The 20,647-nt window shown below is 37.4% G+C and overlaps 1 protein-coding gene across 2 annotated transcripts in view; it reads right to left on the bottom strand.

Annotated features, from left to right (window-relative positions):
* ARHGAP19 (Rho GTPase activating protein 19) overlaps nt 1-20,647 on the bottom strand; it is a 54,761-nt gene that overhangs the window by 13,882 nt on the left and 20,232 nt on the right. For both annotated transcript variants that reach the window (XM_065894435.1, XM_065894436.1), the window contains exons 2-7: nt 19,287-19,552; nt 17,887-17,967; nt 15,888-16,097; nt 13,449-13,675; nt 11,650-11,736; nt 523-588 (exon numbers count right to left, since the gene is read on the bottom strand). In XM_065894435.1, the coding sequence (XP_065750507.1) occupies nt 523-588; nt 11,650-11,736; nt 13,449-13,675; nt 15,888-16,097; nt 17,887-17,967; nt 19,287-19,552 (937 nt within the window). The remainder of the gene's footprint in view (nt 1-522; nt 589-11,649; nt 11,737-13,448; nt 13,676-15,887; nt 16,098-17,886; nt 17,968-19,286; nt 19,553-20,647) is intronic.

Here is a 20,647-nt window from a genome sequence, read left to right as displayed (position 1 = left end):
CTCAATAATCATGTAATCTTGTTAATTAATAAGCATCACACATTTGCTTTCTAAAGCTCATAAGGTCTCAAGTCTTCTAGACATTTCAGAGTGTTACCTTACCACCAAACTTGAAAGAATGTATTACATAAAACTACTTTCATAACTAAAAATATTTAATACATTTGCTATTTACAGACTGTTTTTTTCAACTATAACACATTTTATTTTCTTATGTCTTTACTTTGATTTCATACTTTGTTTTAAAACTCCACTATTTGGGCTTCCCTGGTGGCGCAGTGGTTGACAGTCCGCCTGCCGATGCAGGGGACATGGGTTAGTGCCCCAATTCGGGAAGATCCCACATGCCGCGGAGCGGCTAGGCCCGTGAGCCACGGCCGCTGAGCCTGCATGTCCGGAGCCTGTGCTCCACAACGGGAGAGGCCACAACAGTGAGAGGCCCGCGTACCAAAAAAAAAAAAACTCCACTAATCTTAACTAGCTCTCTCCTTGTTTGAGCTAAGAGCAAATTCCTATTCTTACCTTTGATGCTTGCGTTCTAGAACCCAAATAGTTCAATCTGGCACATTCCCGAATATAAGCAGGAGCCTGGGCAGGATATAAAAGAAAAACAAGAACAAATGGTTAGCAGAATCTAAAATTCTTTCAGGTCATAAGGACAGGGGTTCTTAAAATGATCTGACTGGCAGATTACTCTGGAAAAACAAAAGATCCTCAAAATACCCTATTTCATAGTTTCCTTTTTCTTGCCACCAAAAAGATAGCTCAACAAATCCAACAGGAAAACTGTGACAAGATACTACTGTAGTTTTAAAAATCATATATGGCATATGTGTGTGTATATATATAATTTTTTCAAATGAGCCACAACAGACATTTGTAGTAATGTTTATATTTGACAGAAACTACCCCCAAATCCTTACAAATTTCAAGTGGTCCCTAAATCACATTTTAGAATCACTGTATAGAAAATACCATTTAGAATTACTATGGAGTAACAATAGACAAGGAGGAATTTAGCTTATTGATATATTACCCGGAATCCTGTGATAAGTATCCTGATACAGTCCTAGTAGAAGTGTAAATAATGCAACCACTATGAAAGAGAATTTGGCAGCATCTAAAAAAATTACATTTTCATTTACCCTTTAAACCAGAAATTTCACTTCTGAAAATCTATCCTGAAGATATTACTCCAGAAATACAAAACATACTTGCATAAGATTAATCAAAATATTAGACACAACCGAAATGTCTATTAATAGCAGGACGGTTAAATAAACTTTTATACATCCATACAACACAGTACTATGCAGTTATTAAAAATGAGAGAAGGGAGGGAGGGAAGAAACACTTTACAAACTGATATGAGTGATTTCCAGGATCTGCTGTTGAGTGAGAAAAGTTACAGAGCAGTGTATAAAGCACTTGTGTAAGGAAGAAGAGGAAATAAAAATATACACACATATACACAATAATTTGTTTTTACAAAAAGAAACGCAAAGAAAACACTAAGAGCAGAAAACAATGAAAATGGTTAGGGAAAGGACTGAAATTTCTCTAAATATACCTTTTTGTGTAGTTTTGACTTTTTAACCATATACCAGAGGTTCAAAAAATAAAATTAAACCCAAAAGGAAAAGAGGCAAACACTAAACCTGTACAACAACAACAAAAAAATATATCTGCATATCAAATTGAAAAAAAAAAAAAGGGACTTCCCTGGTGGTCCAGTGGCTAAGACGCCATGCTCCCAATGCAGGGGGCCAGGTTCAATCCCTGGTCAGCAAACTAGATCCCACATGCCAAAACTAAGAGTTCGCATGCCGCAATTAAAGATCTCGCATGTTGCAACTAAAGATCCCGCATGCTGCAATGACGTTCCCGCATGTCATAACTAAGATCTGGCACAGCCAAATAAGTAAATAAATGTTTTTTTAAATGATAACATAAGCACAGAGAAAGGAATTATTCCACCTCACTTTTGAAAACTGTATTCTGACTATACAACCTTAGTGAGATATATTCAAGGGAAAAGGAACTGTAAGGAAATCCTAAACTTCCATCAACAGATTTACAGAAGTTTATTGTTAGTAGTAATAGTTGTATTATTTTGAAATTAATTTATTATATTGTAGGATAAAGCAACTAACATATATAAATGCTATTAAAATCTGGAATTTACAATGTAAAAATTTACATTTATACAAATATAAAGTAAAAGAAGTCAAGAAAAAGCTCTGTAGTGTTAAATTATACTCCAATAAACATGTAAAAAAAAAATCCTCTGAACAACTATTTTAATCCTCTATTTTACTTTGAGGAAGATATGAAATTATTTTTTAGGATGTTTCAAATAGAGGGAAAAAAAGAAACCCTGATAAAGATTGAAGATGTATCTAAAACTACTGTCTCCATCAACAAAATCCATGTAAATACCTAAAATTCAGTGGAATAGCCAGTACATACCTAATTCACAGCCTGGAACTTCTGAATAGATCTGACCAATATATTTTTTTAAAAAACCTTCAAAACTATGTCAACAAATCCTGTTAATGTCTTGAAAATCAGAGTCCTGCTGTCAAGTCTCTTAAGCTATCCCTTATCTCTTTCCACTCAGCCTAGTGTCAAATATAGATGAGAGAAACATAGTCATTGCTACTAGCCTAAGCACATGTACTTTCTCTTCACAAATGGTATGTAATTATTTTGAGCTTAAAATAAATGAATAACAATATTATTAAAAAAATTTTTTTAAAATCTGAATTGGAAATACTAATATGAACTAATGAATTCTTTTTAAAAAAATTTTAATTCTATTCCTTGCCCTCAAAGAGCCTAGAAGCAATGACACCCAAGAAACAATCAGTACGTATACCCAGTGTCAGTGGAAGAAACTAGGGCTCCCTGAAGAAAATAGTTGATTCCAGGCCCAGGGCAGAGCAAGTATAAAGTAAGCTGGGGACATTTATGCCAGGATGGAAACACTCAAAGACTAATGGAGTCCTGTCAAAGACACAGCAGGAAGCAGCTTACAAGGGCTATCACAGGCCAAATTTGGTACAATTTGAATATCAAAATTAACAACTGAAATTGACTAACACTTTGAATAACTAAAAATCCATGAGTCTACAGAGACTCATAATGAAAGAGACTAAGAGAGAGAAGGAAAGCTCTTCTCCGAAGAAGAAAGTCGGCTAATAAAGATTAATAATATAATTAGAAAATCACTGTTTTGTGATACACAATATAGTTATACTGTCCAGCAGGATTATCAGTGGATGCTAAACCATTATATTAGTTAATTGCCCTGCAGGTTACTTACTACTTGCAAAGGGGAAAATGTACCTTTATAATTGAGAGATGTGGCAAGTAGCAAAATTAGCATTACTGAGAGTAAGACAATCTACATTCTGTGCCTCCTAATGTGATGCAATATGATGTATACAAACATCACCTATGAATCTTTGCCAAAAATGCTTAACCTGAATCTAATCAAGCCTCTAAACCTAACTTGTGGTTTATAGGAACTACATAGAAAGGGATAAAGGAACAGGTTAAATAACCTTGAAAAAACAGTAAGACAAATTTAAAATGTGGAATATTCTACAATAGGCCTGAATGCTTCAACAAATCAGTGACATGAAGATAAAGGGTAGTAATTATTCCAGATTAAAAGTGATATAATAATCGAAAGCAACACATAAGCCTTGATCAGTTTATGTTTTGTTTTGGTTTTTTACATCTTTATTGGAACATAATTGCTTTACAATGGTGTGTTAGTTTCTGCTGTACAACAAAGTAAATCAGCTATATGTACCCATATAACCCCATATCTCCTCCCTCTTGCATCTCCCTCCCACCCTCCCTATCCCACCCCTCTAGGTAGTCACAAGGCACCAAGCTGATCTCCCTGGGCTATGCGGCTGCTTCCCACTAGCTATCTATTTTACATTTGGTAGTGTATATATGTCAAGTTTATGTTTTTTATATATTTTTAAATAAATTTATTTATTTATTTATTTATTTTGGCTGCATTGGGTCTTTGTTGCTGTGCACAGGCTTTCTCTAGTTGTGGCGTGTGGGCTTTCTCTAGTTGCGGCGAGTGGCGGCTACTTTTTGTTGCAGTGAGCGGGCTTCTCAATGCTATGGCTTCTCTTGTTGTAGAGCACGGGCTCTAGGCACGCGGGCTTCAGTAATTGTGGCACGCAGGCTCAGTAGTTATGGCTCGCAGGCTCTAGAGTGCAGACTCAGTAGTTGTGGCACACGGGCTTAGTTACTCTGCAGCGTGTGGGATCTTACTGGACCAGGGCTCAAACCCGTGTCCCCTGCATTGGCGGGTGGATTCTTAACCACTGTGCCACCAGGGAAGTCCAAGTTTACATTTTTTAAAAAAGCAGCTATGAAATACATTCTTAGGACAACTGGGGAATTTAAATATGAACTGAATATTAGCTGATATGAAATTCTTGTAAATCTTCTTAGATGTGATAACAATACTGTGACTGTTAGGAGAATATTCGTATTCTTAGGAGATGCATGCTTAAGTATTAAAGGACAAAATATCATGATATCAGTGGTTCAGGCAAAAAAAAAAAAAAATTATGAATATATAGAGGACTTCCCTGGTGGTGCAGTGGTTAAGAATCCGCCTGCTGACACAGGGGCACGTGTTTGAGCCCTGGCCCAGGAGGATCCCACGTGCCACGGAGCAACTAAGCCTGTGCGCACAACTACTGAGCCTACACTCTAGAGCCTGTGAGCAGCAACTACTGAACCCGCGTGCCTGGAGCCCATGTTCCGCAACAAGAGAAGCCACTGCAATGAGGAGCCCACGCACGGCAATGAAAAGCAGTCCCCGCTCGCCGCAGCTAGAGAAAGCCTGCACGTAGCAACGAAGACCCAACGCAGCCAAAAATCAATCAATCAATAAATTAATTTTTTAAAAAAATATATATAGAGAGAGAGAGAGATAAAGCAAATATGGCAAGTGGTGACATTTGTTGAATCTGAGAGTTATCTGTTTCACTCTTTCAACTTTTCTCTATATTTGAAAAACTTCACAAAGAAGTTTTCAAAAAAGAGTCTCATGACAAAGACATTATGCTATCTATAGTTTAATTTTTACCTTGGTAAATTATAAAGCAGAGCCAAAGGAAATTTCCTCCAAACAAGAATATGACAGCCCACATCACCTATTCTATAACTTCATTTAAAAACAAAACAAAACAAAAACCTCTGCCCCAAAAAGATACTATGAGCTGAAGGGATACTCAGAAAGGGAGCCAGAAGCAGACAGGTTTAAATGAAAATCTGAGGGTCCGAGGTATTTTACAGTTCATAGGACTTCCCAGATAAAATGGGAATTGGCCTCAACTATATATACGTCACAATTCCCTAGGAAAAGATATGGTGACTCCTATTGAAAAGAGAGAAAACCAGACTAGGTCAGATGGACTGATAATAGTAGAGGATAGAACTATAAATAGTTAGGAATAATTTTAGAGAAAAAAAATTCAAAGAACACAGAATGAGGCAACATAGAATCTGAGGATTAGGAGGTAAACTGTCCACCCAAGGAAACCTGAGAACAAGAAAAAGACAACAAAGGGACTTCCCTGGTGGTCCAGTGGGTAAGACTCCACGCTCCCAATGCAGGGGACCCAGGTTGGATCCCTGGTCAGGGAACTAGATCCTGCATGCATGCTGCAACTAAGAGTCCACATGCTACAACTAAGAAGCCCACACACCACAACTAAGAAGCCCGCATACCACAACTAAAAGATCCCACACGCGGCAACGAAGATCCTGAGTGCCGCAACTAAGACCCGGCGCAGCCTAAGTAAATAAATGAATAATTTTTTTAAATTTATTAAAATAAAAAGGAAGACAACAAAGCACAAGAAGAACAAATCTGGGGTAAAGTAGGACCTCAGAATAAGTACAGAGCACACAGAACAATCAACAATTTTTCATCCAGGAACAGCTCAGGGAAGAACCTACTCAGCCAAAGTGGTGAAGCAGATGCCCACAAGGACAATGGTTCTGACTCAAATCCAAAGAGAAAAGTCCTGAGACTAAAATAAATCTCAAAAAAAAAAAAAAAAAAGACATTCTTTGTCTCCTTTAGAGATAAACAGAGGCTCAAAGAGTGCTCACACTAGCCTGGAAACAAAGGTAAATAGCAAATAAGAATCAAAACCCCAAGGATGAGGAGCTAAAAGGGGTATCTATTGAAGAGAAAGGAAGAGTAAAAATAGAGAATGTCTGAAAGAATCTAATAATTAGAACTTGTACCAAGCCAAATTACATCTAGGAGACTGTACTAATGTTTTATCTCTAAGGTTTGTACAATCTGTATTCTCAAGATCCTCCACAGTGATATGTTATCTGACATAGTAAAAGGGACTTTGCTGGTGTGATTAAGTTAAAGACCTTGCAATGGGGAGAGTATCCTAGGCTATCCAGGCAGGCTCACTATAATCACATGGGTCCTTAGAAGCAGAGAACCTTTCCCAGCTGTGGTTAGAAGGAAACATCACTATGGAAGAAGGATCAGAAAGACACAACATTGCTAGCCTTGAAGATGGAGGTAGGGGACTATGATCCAAGGAATGTGGGCAACCTCTAGAAGGTGGAAAAGGCAAGTAAACGGATTTTCCCCTAGAACATCCAGAAAGGATTGCATCCCTGCCGACACCTTAATTTTAGCCCAGTGAGACTCATGTCAGACTTCTGACCTACAGAACTGTAAGATAACAAATCTGTGTTGTTTTAAGTCACTTTAAAAAAATCCTTCACAGTGAAGTACAACTTCATTGCATATTTGAATTGTACTGGACAATAAGCAAGAGAGAATGGGCTCTACAGGTAAAGAGATCAGAAGGTAGAAAAGCTAGAAACCATGAGATTCAATAAGATCTCTGAGAACCCACCTCTCTTTCAACTTGTGAGTGGTGGGCTATGAAAAGTTAATCTCATATCAGTGGTAACAAGAGAACTCAACAGAAGGAGAGTTCTATTAGGAACTGCACCTAGAAATTCCCCATCTTGATTCACAACTACTGTCAGTTAATTGCACTCTCCGTACACACAACTCCTCTCAACTTATTCCTATAAATCCATGCTTTGGAACTAGCTCTTCCCATAAATAAGAAGTATATAAAGAACTGGTTTGAAAGATCTTTGTTCATCATTAAAAAACATTCTTTCTCCTGTTGTCCTATGTCTACTGCTCTAATTCACTTACCTAGATCTCGACTTCTAATTGACCATGATCTTTGACTTCGGCACCTAAGCCCCAGATACATCCCTGACCCTTTGTTTTACAGCCTACTAAATCAAAGATTCTGATCTGTCATTTCTAAACTCTGGACTTTGGATCACTTGCCATCCTGTAGTGGGTAAATCCTACGGTGGCCTCCATGTTCACATTCTGCATAATTCCCTCTTCCTGAGTGTGAATGGACTTGTGACTTGTTTCTAACCAACAGAATATTGGTGATTGAATGTTGCTCCTGTGATGATCAGGTTATATAATATGCTAAAGTGATGGGATGGTAACTGTGATTAAATTATGATATCTACATTTATAATACATTATATATATAAAATATGTATTATATATAAGATATATATAAAATATATCTTCATCTGAATCTTGTTAGCACATACTAGAGAGACTCTCCTGTTGGCCTTGCAGAATCAAGCTACTATCAAGTAAGAAGAGAGACAAATTGAAGGAAAAACTATGTTAAACAAAAAGGAACCAAAACTAGCCAGAGCAGCTAGGCAAGAAAAAGAAATAAAAGAGAGCCAAATTGGAAAGGAGTAACATTATCTCTGTTCATAGATGATATGACCTTATATGTAGAAAACTCTAAAGATTTCAAAGAAAAATTGTTAGAAAACTCTAAAGATTTCAAAGAAAAATTGTTAGAACTGATAAACAAATTCAGCAAAGTAGCAGGATACAAAGTCAACACACAAAAATCAGTTGTATTTCTATACACTAACAATGAACAATCCAAAAAGGAAATTAAGAAAACAATTACATTTACAATAGCATCAAAAAGAATAAAATACTTAGGAATTAACTTAACCAAGGAGATGAAAGATTTGTACAATGAAAACTACAAAACACTGCCGAAAAAAATTAAAGTCAACATAAATAAATGGAAAGACATCCCCTGTTCATGGATTGGAAGACTTAATACTGTCAAAATGTCAATACTACCCAAAATAATCTACTGCAATCCCTATCAAAATCCCAATGACAGTTTTTGTAGAAATAGAAAAATCGGGACATCCCTGGTGGCGCAATAGTTAAGAATCCGCCTGCCAATGCAGGGGACACAGGTTTGAGCCCTGGTCCCAGAAGATCCCACATGCTGTGGAGCAACTAAGACCATGCACCAAAACTACTGAGCCTGCACTCTAGAGCCTGCAAGCCACAACTATGGAGCCCACATGTCACAACTACTGAAGCCTGAGCACCTAGAGCCTGTGCTCCGCAACAAGAGAAGCCACCGCAATGAGAAGCCCACACACCGCAACCAAGAGTAGTCCCCACTTGCTGCAACTAGAGAAAGCCCATGCACAGCAACAAAGACCCAATGCAGCCAAAAATAAATAAATATATAAATAAATTTATATATTAAAAAAAAGGAAATAGAAAAATCCATCCTAAAATTCATATGGAACCTCAAGGGACCCCCAATAGCTAAAACAATCTTGAAAAAGAACAATGCTAGAGGACTCACATTTCCTCATTTCAAAACTTACTACAAAGCTACAGTAATCAAAACAGTATGGTACTGGCATAAAGATAAACATATAGACCAACTGAATAGAATAGAGTCCAGAGATAAACCCTCAAGTATACGGATTTTCAACAAGAGTGGCAAGACTATTCAATGGGGAAAGGACAGTTTTTTCAACAAATGATGTTGGTAAAACTGAACATCCACATGCAAAAGGATGAAGTTGGACCACTACCTAATACCATATACAAAAATTACCCAGAATAGATAAATGTAAGATGTAAAACAATAAAACTCTTAAAAGAAAGTAAAGGGCAAAGGCTTCACAGCATTGGATTTGGCAATGATTTCTTGCATATGACACCAAAGGCACAGGCAACAAAAGAAAAAAATAGACAAATGGGACTTCATAAAAATTTTAAAATTTTGTGCAGCAAGACACTATCAACAGAGTAAAAGGCAATCCACAGAATGGGAGGAAATACTTGCACATCATAAATCTGATAAGGGATTAATATCTAGAATATATAAAGAACACCTGCAACTCAATAACAAAAAAGCAAATAACCCAATTCAAACATGGGTGGGAATTCCCTGCCGGTCCAGTGGTTAGGACTTGGTGCTTTCACTGCTGTGGCCTGGGTTCAATCCCTGGTCAGGGAACTAAGATCCCACAAGCCGCATGGTGCAGCCAAAAAAAAAAAAAACGGGCGAAGGACTTGAATAGACATTTCTCCAAAGAAGATACGCAAATAAGCAACAAGCACATGAAAAGATGTTCAACATCACATCACTAATCATTAGGAAAATGCAAATTGAAACTACAATGAGTTACCACCTCACAACCATTAACACAGCTATAATCAAAAAAATCCCCAAAACAAAGTAACAAGTGTTGGTGAGGATGCAAAGTAATGGGAACCCTTGTGCCTTGTTGGTGAGAAGGTAAAATGTAAGCATTATAGCAACTATGGAAAACAGTATGGCAGTTCTGTTAGAATTACCATATGATCCAGCAATTCCACTTCTGGGTATAGAGTCATACCTCAGGATCCAAGGTTACTGGTTCCAGGATTTCCCCATGGATACCAAAATCCACAGATACTCAAGTCCCTTATATAAAATGGCACAGTATCTGCATATAACCTATACACATCTTCCTGTATACTTTAAATCATCTGTAGATTACTTATAATACCTAATACAATGTAAATGCTATGTAAATAGTTGTAAATACAATGTAAGTGATATATAAATAGTTGCTGGTGTGCAGCAAATTCAAGTTTTGCTTTTTGGAACTTTCTAGAATTTTTTTCCAAATATTTTTAATCTGCCATTGGTTGAATCTGTGGATGGGGAACCCACAGATACAGAGAGCCAACTATATACCCAAAAGAATTAAAAACAGAGTCTAGAAGACATATTGTATGTCCATGTTCAAAGAAGCATTATTCACAAGCACTAAATGTGGAGGCAACCCAAGTGTCCTTAACAGATGAATGGATAAGCAAAATGTGGTATATACAGTGAATGAAATGTCAGCCTTAAAAAGGAAGGAAATCCTGACAAATGCTACAACATAGATGAACCTTGAAGACATTATGCTAAAGGAAATAAGCCAATCACTAAAATTGATTGATTCCACTTTTATGACATACTTAAAGTGGTCAAAATCGTACAGACAGAAAGTAGAATGGTGGTTGCCAGGGCCAAGGGGAAGGGATGAATGGGGAGTTATGTTTAATGGGTATAGCGTTTCAGTTTTGCAAGATGAAAAGAGTTCTGGCGATGGATGGTGGTGATGGTTTACATAATAATATGAATGTAATTAATGCCACTGGCCTGTACACATATAGTAAATGTTGTCATATGTATTTTACCACATTTTTCTTTTTTTTAATTGAAGAAAGACAAAAAAAGAACCAGACTGAGTGATCTTAAAAATTCTCAGCCTTGGGCTTCCCTGGTGGCGCAGTGGTTGAGAGTCTGCCTGCCGATGCAGGGGACATGGGTTCGTGCCCCAGTACGGGAAGATCCCACATGCCGCGGAGCGGCTAGGCCCGTGAGCCATGGCCGCTGAGCCTGTGCGTCCGGAGCCTGTGCTCTGCAACGGGAGAGGCCACAACAGTGAGAGGCCCACATACCGCAAAAAAAAAAAAAAAAATTCTCAGCCTTTCCAGATGGCAAAAGATGCTAAAATTAAGAAATTCACCATCAGGAAAGTATACTCTAAAGAAAAGGCCAAGGATGTGACTATGCAACTTTTTGCTAAAAATCTTAGAAACATTAAAAGGTCAGAATATTCAGTTACACAAAGGGCCCTTTCAAAGAGTAAAAGGTATGCCTACCAGATACTCTCAATCCAACCAGAGGGCCTCCAGGAAGCTTAAAGGTATTGTCTCTCAGCCTTCTCAGCAAGAGTCCAAGAAAGAGATGGGTTTATCTTTAAATTTATCTTCTGAGTGAATCCCACTAAAATCCACAGAGACCCACTAAGTTACTGAGAAAATCATGTTGACAGACACACTGCTAGTTTGTACTAAAAAGGACAATAAATACAAGATGAAAGGAGGCTGTCAAAATTCTACTGGCTGGAAGCAGACAGGATAAAAGTACTCTGCTTCCAACATCTGCTGTCTTTCATGAAAAAGGAAGGATGACTCGGGCATGGAGCCAATTGCCCAGGGGACAGAGCCCTACTCAGGTTCTAGGTACCTCCATATTCTTCCCCACCTTAGTTGTTCCCTCTGAGTTTTACCACTGTCCGATCTGGTTTCCAGTTCCAGTCAGGGCCTTTCTCATCTAGTCATCTTTATAGCCCTCTCAGGATCCCACCGTGTTCCATCCTCCTTGTCCTGTCACTACCCAAATCCCATTCGTTACCTACCTTAAAAAGTTTCTGAGAGTGTTTAATCATAAAAGTCATCCCATTGTTTAACTTTGTGATATTCTCTTGAAGGTCATTTGCAGTGACCTATTCAGAGCAAAAGAAACCAAAAAAGGGAGATGAAAAGCTGGGAGGTAGAAGGCAGATATTCCCATTTACTTATCAGTAAGCTAATTCTTTCAAACATATGATAGTTTCTATCTCCAAGAAAGCTGACTCTAATACAACATTTAATTCTGGAAAGGTTTTTTGGTTCAGTAGGTTTCCACTAGAGATGATATAATCTAGGAAGAACCACGTGTCCCTGAAGTGATCAGGAAATCCTTGAGAACCAATCTTCATTTCCTAATTCTGCCTGATAATCAGACATACATGCAGAGTTACTAAAGAAGATCTACCCTGGGAAAAGGGCAAAGAAGAATAGAATCTGTAACAATCACCAAGGACACTGCTCTCTAGAGAAACTACAGTTTCTCCAAAGACGAAAGAGAACTGTCACTACTAATTGATACCAGAGGTGACATCCGTTTCTTAAAAACACAGTCACATGGTCACTGATTACCTTCTCTTGTTTCCCTTGCCTTTTTTTTAAGCACTTCAGCATATCTACTATCCCAAAGCCCGCATCCTCAACATGTATCTTTGTTACTTAATGTTTGCTTATACTAAGACCTCTCTCACAGGCTTCTCTTTACAGTCAATGCTTCTCTTTACAGTCATAGATCACTCACTCCTTTTCAGTCTCAGTGAGCTCGTTCTAAAATTCTTTCACTATGAGGCTTTATCTCCTTAACATGGACAAATGTCGGTGTGTCTTTTTCTTCTCACACACCTCCCCCTCATCAACCTTTCTCTGGCAGAAGCTCTTCCTGGCCCAGAGCTTTATATTATTTTTTCACTAGTTGCTTGTTAGGCAAAACATCTCACACAACCTCTCTCCTTTATCTTCCTTTTCTCATTTCCTATAATCCCCAAAATCTTTTATAAGTCACTATATCCCATCTATTTCTATTATCTTCCCAACAATCCTGTCAAGTAAGTGGAAAAGGTGCTATTATGCCCAGCTTACAGAGGAGGAGCCTATGTATAGAAAGAGGAAAGGACACAGTTAACAGGGGTTTGCAGCTTCCAACCCAGTTATCCTGACTCTAATTCCATCATACAGTAAAACCTATTTTATGAATGGACAGGAATATGAAGCTATGTGCTTCCAGGCCAAGAATTAATTCAAAAGCCTTTAGATAATGTACTTCTCGTGTAAGTCACTAAGAAGGGCATGGTCTCAGTAATAAGCATATTCAGCTTTATTTAAGGAGAGTATATCTATAGGATATAGAAAAGCTACAACAAGGCAGGATTGCTCTCTGTGTCATCTTATCTAAAAGCTCAGTGACACTATCCTGTAAGATCGTACAGCTCTATTCTAAATTTATACCATTCAATATTCAGAAATCAATTTGATTTCCCAAGAAGGCTTTCATGTTAAGAAGGAATTTACATTGATCAGCCAAAATCAGTGTTCTAGTTTATTTAGTAGCTATATTTTCCACTAAGAATTTCCACTAATAAATTGCTAATCAGGTTTGTCAAGAGATTGACTTATAATTTATAAGCAAGATTAACAGGAATTGGCCCCCTCAGGTTTAATAACTCTTAAATGAACTAATAAAGGAAGTTCCTAGCCTTGTAAAGCTGAAGACTAGACCTTGGGCCCTTGATAACCTCACCAAGGTACAGCCATAGGACGAGGGCCAGCCCAAGAAAACCAAGCAGTCTTTCCTTTTTCCCTCAACACTTACATTTTTTGGCCACAAGACATGGGGCGCAAACATAAGGGCAAGGTTATAGGCAGACATCTTATTCTTGTCTTGTTTCTTTGCTGTCTGGTACAGGAGATCAAGCAATAACTTCAGCAAGTTACGATTGGGTGGAGGGAGAATGAGGAATAGCAACTGAAGAGCCTCAATTTGCCGCTCTTTATCTGGTACATTGGTCTTGTTTCCTTTATCATCAAACTGCATCAAATCTTGAGGACAAAAGAGGTGATTGCAAAGGAGAGAGAAAATACAAGCAAGAAAAAGAATCAATGCTCCTACTATTTATTATAATCAAAGAAAGAAAAAAAAAGAATCAAGCATAAATAGAGATTATAGCAAAATATAATAACAAAATAATGTCAATACAACTCAATAATTAAAAGAGAAAAACCCCAACAAAAATGGGCAAAAGACTTAAATAAACATTCCTCCAAAGAAGATATACAAGTGGCCAGTAAGCATTTGTATACTCAGTATCATTAGCTATCAGAGAAATGTAAATCAAAACCAAAATGAGACACTACTTCATAACCAGAGGTGTGGCTATAGTCAAAAAGACTGACAATAACAAGTGTTGCCAAGAATGCTGAGAAAATTAAACTCTCCTACACTGCTGGTGGGAATGTAAAATGGTGTGATCACTTTGGAAAACTGTTTGGAAGTTCCTCAAAAAGTTAAACATAGAGTTACCATATGACTTAGCAATCCCATTCCTAGGTATATACTCAAGAGAAATGAAAACATGTCCACACATATCTTTAATAACGCCACCCCCTTCACATTTCCTCACCAAGATATTTTACTGCTAAAAAAATATGAGAGTGAATTATGCCCTGATAACAGGATGATCCAGGCAGCTCCTTATGGAGTCAGAATCATTGTTTCTCCCCTAACAAGCTACACAGGTTATCAATAAAAACAGTCCCCTAGATAATCAGAATTTGAAAAGACACTGAAAACCATTTGGGTATAATTCATATAGACCTGAAAATGATAACAACGTGTTGTTGAAACTGTTTAACTTCAAAAATAATTCCAGGTTTAGGAAAGGCAGATAATATTTCTAGAAACTGTTCCCTGTTAATATGAAATTGAAAACAAAAATCCCTCCCAGTTATCAGCAAGGGGTACCAAACGATACACCTGTGCCATACCTCAGTATGATATCAAAGAACAGTGAATCATGGGGTGGTGGAGGGGCGGTTTCAGATACTGCACTAAATAAACTCAACAGGAAAGCAAACAGAACAAGCATTCTTCATGTTAACCCTTATAAAAAGAACTTATCAATATTTCCCATATCTTTTTCAAATATCCAACAACTTTATTTCTCCCCCAAAATAACTGTAAAGTTATGTAACACTCTAGTAATATTTTCTCATTTGTACCATCTAAACTGTTCCTGAAAGTGCTAAAAAAAATCTAATCTTATTAGATTTTAGAAATTCAAAACTCGGTTTTTATTTTAAGTAGTAAAAATTATTCAAAAGAAAAAAATTTTCTATTTATTTTCCTTAAAATTAGAAGCAAGAGTAAAAGACTCAAGGGTAGAAAACTAAGTAAATATAGTATGGATGTGGATGCTGTGTGCACTTAGAGCCTATTGCAGCATAACAGCTGTGCAATTTAAGAATGAATAACACAAGCACAAAGGAGAAAGAGGAAACTATTTATGAGCTGAAAATGGAACATTCTCCAAAACACAGTAAATGAAAAAAGCAAACCACAGAACCATGTGTATAACGCCCTACCATTACATAAAAAGAAAGAAAAAGAATACATGTAGGTGTTTGTAAGTGTCTAAAATATCTCTGTAAGGATACATTAGAAATCAATAGCATTGGTTCCCTCTGGGAAGAAAAACTGAGTGCTGGGAACAGGAGTGGGAAAGAGGCTTTTCACTGTATACTCTTTGAACCTTTTGAATTTTAATTCATGTGAATGTATTGCCTATTTAGAAAACAAGTAAAATTATTTATAAGAAGCAAATTTCCAAGAGTAGAGATGATCTCAACTGAGGCATATTAATACTTAGCAAAAGCCTCAAACTAAGGCAAATATACAAAACTGTGACTACTGATTTGGGTAATTGATTTGGGTGTGTCAATCAATCCAGTGAAAAGCATACATTAATTAAGCAACTAAAATGTTCACAGCACAATGCTAGGATCCATCAGGAATACAAAAATAGGTAAAACCCAGACTTTATCTTCAAAGAAGTTTATTCCACAAAAAAAAATTTTGACCAAATCAACCATAACTAGCCAATGCTTATGAGTATTCAGAGAGCCCAGAAATATCATGAAGTCAAACAATATTAACAGAAGCATTGCTGTGGGTTACAAACAACAGAATATTCCAGATGACTTTACTAAATTGAAAGAAATGTATTCACATCTCTTTCTCACCTCCTATACTCACCAGCAATTTTGAGGTGTGCATGGAAATGTTTATGTGTCAGCAGGGGCTCAGGTAACTCTCCTAGAAACATCTTCAGCAAGGTAGCAACATCATTTGAGTGAAACTCCCCTGATTCCAAGTCGATATCAGTTCCATTATTGAGAGCATCCCTTAAAATCTGCTGTCGGACACTATTCCCTGGTACTCTAAACAAACCCTCTACTCTCAAGTCTGTTCAGCATGGAAGAGAAACAGAGGACATGAAAAAGGAAATAAAAAGAGGAATTATGATTAAAATAAGTCATCTAAAAGACTACTTTATACTTGAAAGACCCTTTACAAAGAACTTGAAGGACGTTTCTGTCTTTCTTCCCAGATTAGTTTAGAACCTACTGGCCCCTGAGGAAACATATCTGAACATTCCTGAGTACCCAGAGATCTCCCAGACTGAGACGTGGTCCACCCAGGAGTCACTGAACCTCCTGAGGCACACCTGGAAACTGAACTTAACCTTTTTTTTTTAAATTTTCTGTTGAAATATAGTTGATTTACAGTGTTGTGTTAGTTTTAGGTGTACAGCAAAGTAAGATATATATATATATATATATATATATTATTTTTTAGATTCTTTCCATTATAGGTTATTACAAGATATTGGGTATAGTTCCCTGTGCTATACAGTAGGTCCTTGTTGGTTATCTATTTTATATATAGTAGTGTGTATACTGTTAATCCCAAACTCCTAATTTATCCCTCCTCACTCCCTGAATTTAACCTTAATAGTCAGAATGGGCTTGAAAAATAAGTTGGAAGAAAGCCAAATCTCCCTAAAAGCCCCTTCCCGTGGGTCATCTCAGACTTTGCTGGAGGGGCCAAGTTCATCTGTGGGGGTTCATTGCTCCTGTAAGACAGTTTCCCAGCCTAAAATGAATCTAGAGTCTCTGTGCTGCCCCAGGAATTAAAACTCTAACCTATCAGATCACCTTTCAGTCTAAGAGATTCCCAGAAGCTCAGGGTCATCCCAACTAAACGATTCTTCCCTCCCACCTATATTTTAAGCTAATCTAAGGGGATAAAAAAGATGAGACATATTGTTTTGGTTTGACCTGGAAGAAGCAAGAGAGTTATGTTTTCAGCTTAGGTCCATATTTCTTTGTATAACCCCCTAATTCAGGGGTCCAAGTTCAAATGCCTACAAGGCCAGGCTGGTAACAGTAAATGAATGAACAGGAACCCTAACAAACCGAGGAGCACCTATCTGTGCTCCAGCTGACTGTGTCCAAGTGGCAACAGGGCCCAAGGATGCTAGATCTTCCTATTATTTCCTATTATCCAAAGAAGTTGAAAACCTGGACTGTTTCCATTTTAAAAGACTGATAACTTATTTTATTTTTAATTTAATCCTTTGCCAAGCAAACAAAATATGAATATAGATGACTTAAACTCTTAGGCTGTCAGTTTGCAACCTCTGCTCTAGCTCCTAGCACAATGTCCCATATAGAATAAGACATAAATAAGTGTTAGTGTCAAATTTATCAAGACATCACATAAAGCCACACATTTCATATACACTCAGCTCTGCCAAACACTTAGAGCAATGAAATAACCAGTATGACTACTAAAAAAATGAAAAAGGAATTAAGTGAAGAGTATATTTTAATCAGAGAATTCTAGAGATGAAAAGCATCTTTGGCAATAAATTATGCTCCCTGGAGTAAATGTTATAAAGGAGCAACGTATTTTTACAGAAGAAATGTCTCTTTCAGTCAAGGGGAAATTGTGATTTCATAGACACTATCTAATGTATATATATCTTTAAGAGTATAAAACAAATCAATACATGAGATGAAATTTGAAAGGAAATATATTTAGAAACATACCACCTGAAATTATCATTGATTAGTGTCTTTGTTGATGGTTAATTGTCACCTAACAATTGCTAACTCAAGGATGTTAGCTCCCAGTAGAAAACTGACAATTCTTCATTAACAAAGAATGACAAAATTTCAAGTAGTCTTACTTTTGTGTAGATATTCAATCAGTTGGTATATACGGGCAATGCCTTCCTCTGTCAGTGGGGATCCAAATATTACTCCTTTTTCTGAAAAAAACCATACAATAGAACAAAGCTATATTTCCCACAAATAGTACAAAATCAGCATACTTAAAAGCAACATACCCCTCAAGTATATTATGTTACAGTTTAGCAAGTATTTTCACAGGGTCAGTAAACAAAAACCTTAAAGTTGGAAGTGTCCCAGAAAATGTAATCAGAAAACTCTCAATCAACTCTCTGCGAGTTTAATCTTAGATGGTAGGTTCCTTGAAGGCAAAGACCATCTTCTTATTTAAGTAACAATACCTAGAATATTGATATGTAATTTTAAAACAAACAAAAAATAGAACTTAGACCCATGATTGTCAGAGCATGATAGATTATCCACTAGAGTTGGTATAGGGTCTGATCTGTTATAATGTTTAAACTTTTTTTGCTGCCTTCAGGATTGCCTAATATTTTAAAAAACAGGGGCTTCCTTGGTGGCTCAGTGGTTAAGAATCTGCCTGCCAATGCAAGGGACATGGGTTCGAGCCCTGGCCCAGGAAGATCCCACATGCCGTGGAGCAACTAAGCCCGTGTGCCACAACTACTAAGCCTGAGCTCTAGAGCCCGCAAGCCACAACAACTGAGCCCACGTGCCACAACTACTGAAGTCTGCGTGCCTAGAGCCCGTGCTCCACAACAAGAAAAGCCACCGCAATGAGAAGCCTGCGCACCGCAACAAAGAGTAGCCCCCGGTCACCGCAACTAGAGAAAGCCAGTGCACAGCAACGAAGACCCAACACAGGCAAAAATAAAAAATAAATAAATAAATTTATTTTAAAAAATAAATTAATTTTAAAAAATTAAAAAACAAAATAGTACCTCTTTAACATCTTATCAAAAGCAGTGTTAATAGTCATAATTTATTATATATATCACTAATAACTTATTTCTGAGAAGGCTTTTTTTGGGTGATTCATAGGTATTTGCCTTATCAAAGCATTCCATGGAATGAAAACATTTGAGAACTACTGCAATAAAAAAATGTTCAAACTTTCTTTACTGTACTCACCAGCTGTGAAACTTTGTATCTTTAATATTATTTTAGTATAGTATTAATAGGGCATGAAAATCAAGGTGCCCCTGATAACTACCTAAACTAATCATGTTATGTCTTGGGGACTGATATATATGTTTTAATTTACCTAGACCGTTTTTATAATTTTTATTAATATTACTTAAGGTTTTACTACTCATGTAAATGAAAAATGACAAAAAGTGCTTTATAATAATAGAAACTCCTCCATGAACATGCAGATGTTCAGAATGAAGCCCAGGGAGCAGCTGAGACCTGCCCCCTTCACAGATACATCTCCTACCCTTTCGCTTGAGAGACATTAGAGACCGGAAGAATCCTGATGCCGGGCCGGCCCCACCAGGCAACTTAAGGTCCACTTCTCCCATCAGCTGAGCCAACTCAGTTCCAGGCAAGTCGATGAGCCTTGTGATATTGCTGACCACCAACTCGGTGAACACCTCAGGTTTCTCATGTCGGAGTTTCTCCACAAAAAAGTCAGGATTGAAGATAATGGGCTGACTTCGAAGGGAAGAGTCATTGCAGATAACAAAATTGCAGATGGCATCTCTGAAAACATGAAACAGAAGAATCTTTGGGGGGATAATTTTTAATATGGGTTTCACATTCCCTCTCAACCATACAATTATTCATTCTTTCTGTGGGCTAATCTACAGACTGGTCTTTTGAAAACCTAATCCCCAATCTGCTGACTGCATAAAAGAAGACAATTTGGGCTTGTTGCTGTTTAGGTTATATCCACCCAGATACTTAGAATTTTAGTTTAAAGAAAAGACACCAAATAGCCTCTATGATATGACCTGAATTTGCCTCTTAATTTTAGGCATTCACTGCAAGAAGATAGAGATCCTTACAGCCTCCTGAGTCTAAGAGTATATTAGAACTGGCAGTCACATAGACCACTTTCCTTATTAAAACAGTCAAACCCTAAACTATTACCATTAAATTCTTGTAAAACATCAGACCTGCAGCTGTTCCCCCTAACACAGCAATGGGTAATCATTAAATTAAGGCCTTCCTGGGAGTATAGCCAGCACTGTATGGTATTTTCCATCCAGTGATTAATTGCTGACAGTAACACAGGCTAGTCGCAAATGCCACAGAAACCACGTGACAGTGAGCATGAGACTACTGAAGAGCTAAAACTATATCTAAACAGTACAGTAGACATTTTGAAAACATTTACTCTACCCTTAGGCTTCTTTGGTTCCTGGGTCCCTACACAGGCAGGTGTTTCCTTATAATCAGTCCCCTTCAACTGAGCCAGGCGCTTTGGATTCTGTTCCTCATAACCAAAAACCCTTCACTAGAATGGAAGGCACTTACAGGTACATAAAATAGATATTAATTCAGCCTTGCCAAGGTTCAGAAATGGGTTTTATTTTAAAATCCTTCATTCTGGATAGCTTTGGCCCATCGCCTAAGTCCAAACTTTGCTCAGACAGGTTCTTCCTCTCTAAGGCACTTAAAAAAATTCTGTATTTTGCTTCTAATTTTACTCTTCTATCACTGAGTAATACTCAACAGATATGTTCTGTTGGCCCCTGATCTTAGCTGGTTTTCCACTCCTAAATTATTTGGGCTATACTTCTAGCAAAGCTCCTCTGACTCTCAGAAATATTTTCTTCCCTATTGTTTTCTAAT

The sequence above is a fragment of the Phocoena phocoena genome, chromosome 16 (assembly GCF_963924675.1).
Source record: "Phocoena phocoena chromosome 16, mPhoPho1.1, whole genome shotgun sequence".
NCBI classification, from domain to species: domain Eukaryota; kingdom Metazoa; phylum Chordata; class Mammalia; order Artiodactyla; family Phocoenidae; genus Phocoena; species Phocoena phocoena.
The sequence above is the reverse complement of the archived record's forward strand: the minus strand, read 5'-3'. Positions and strand labels throughout refer to the sequence as shown.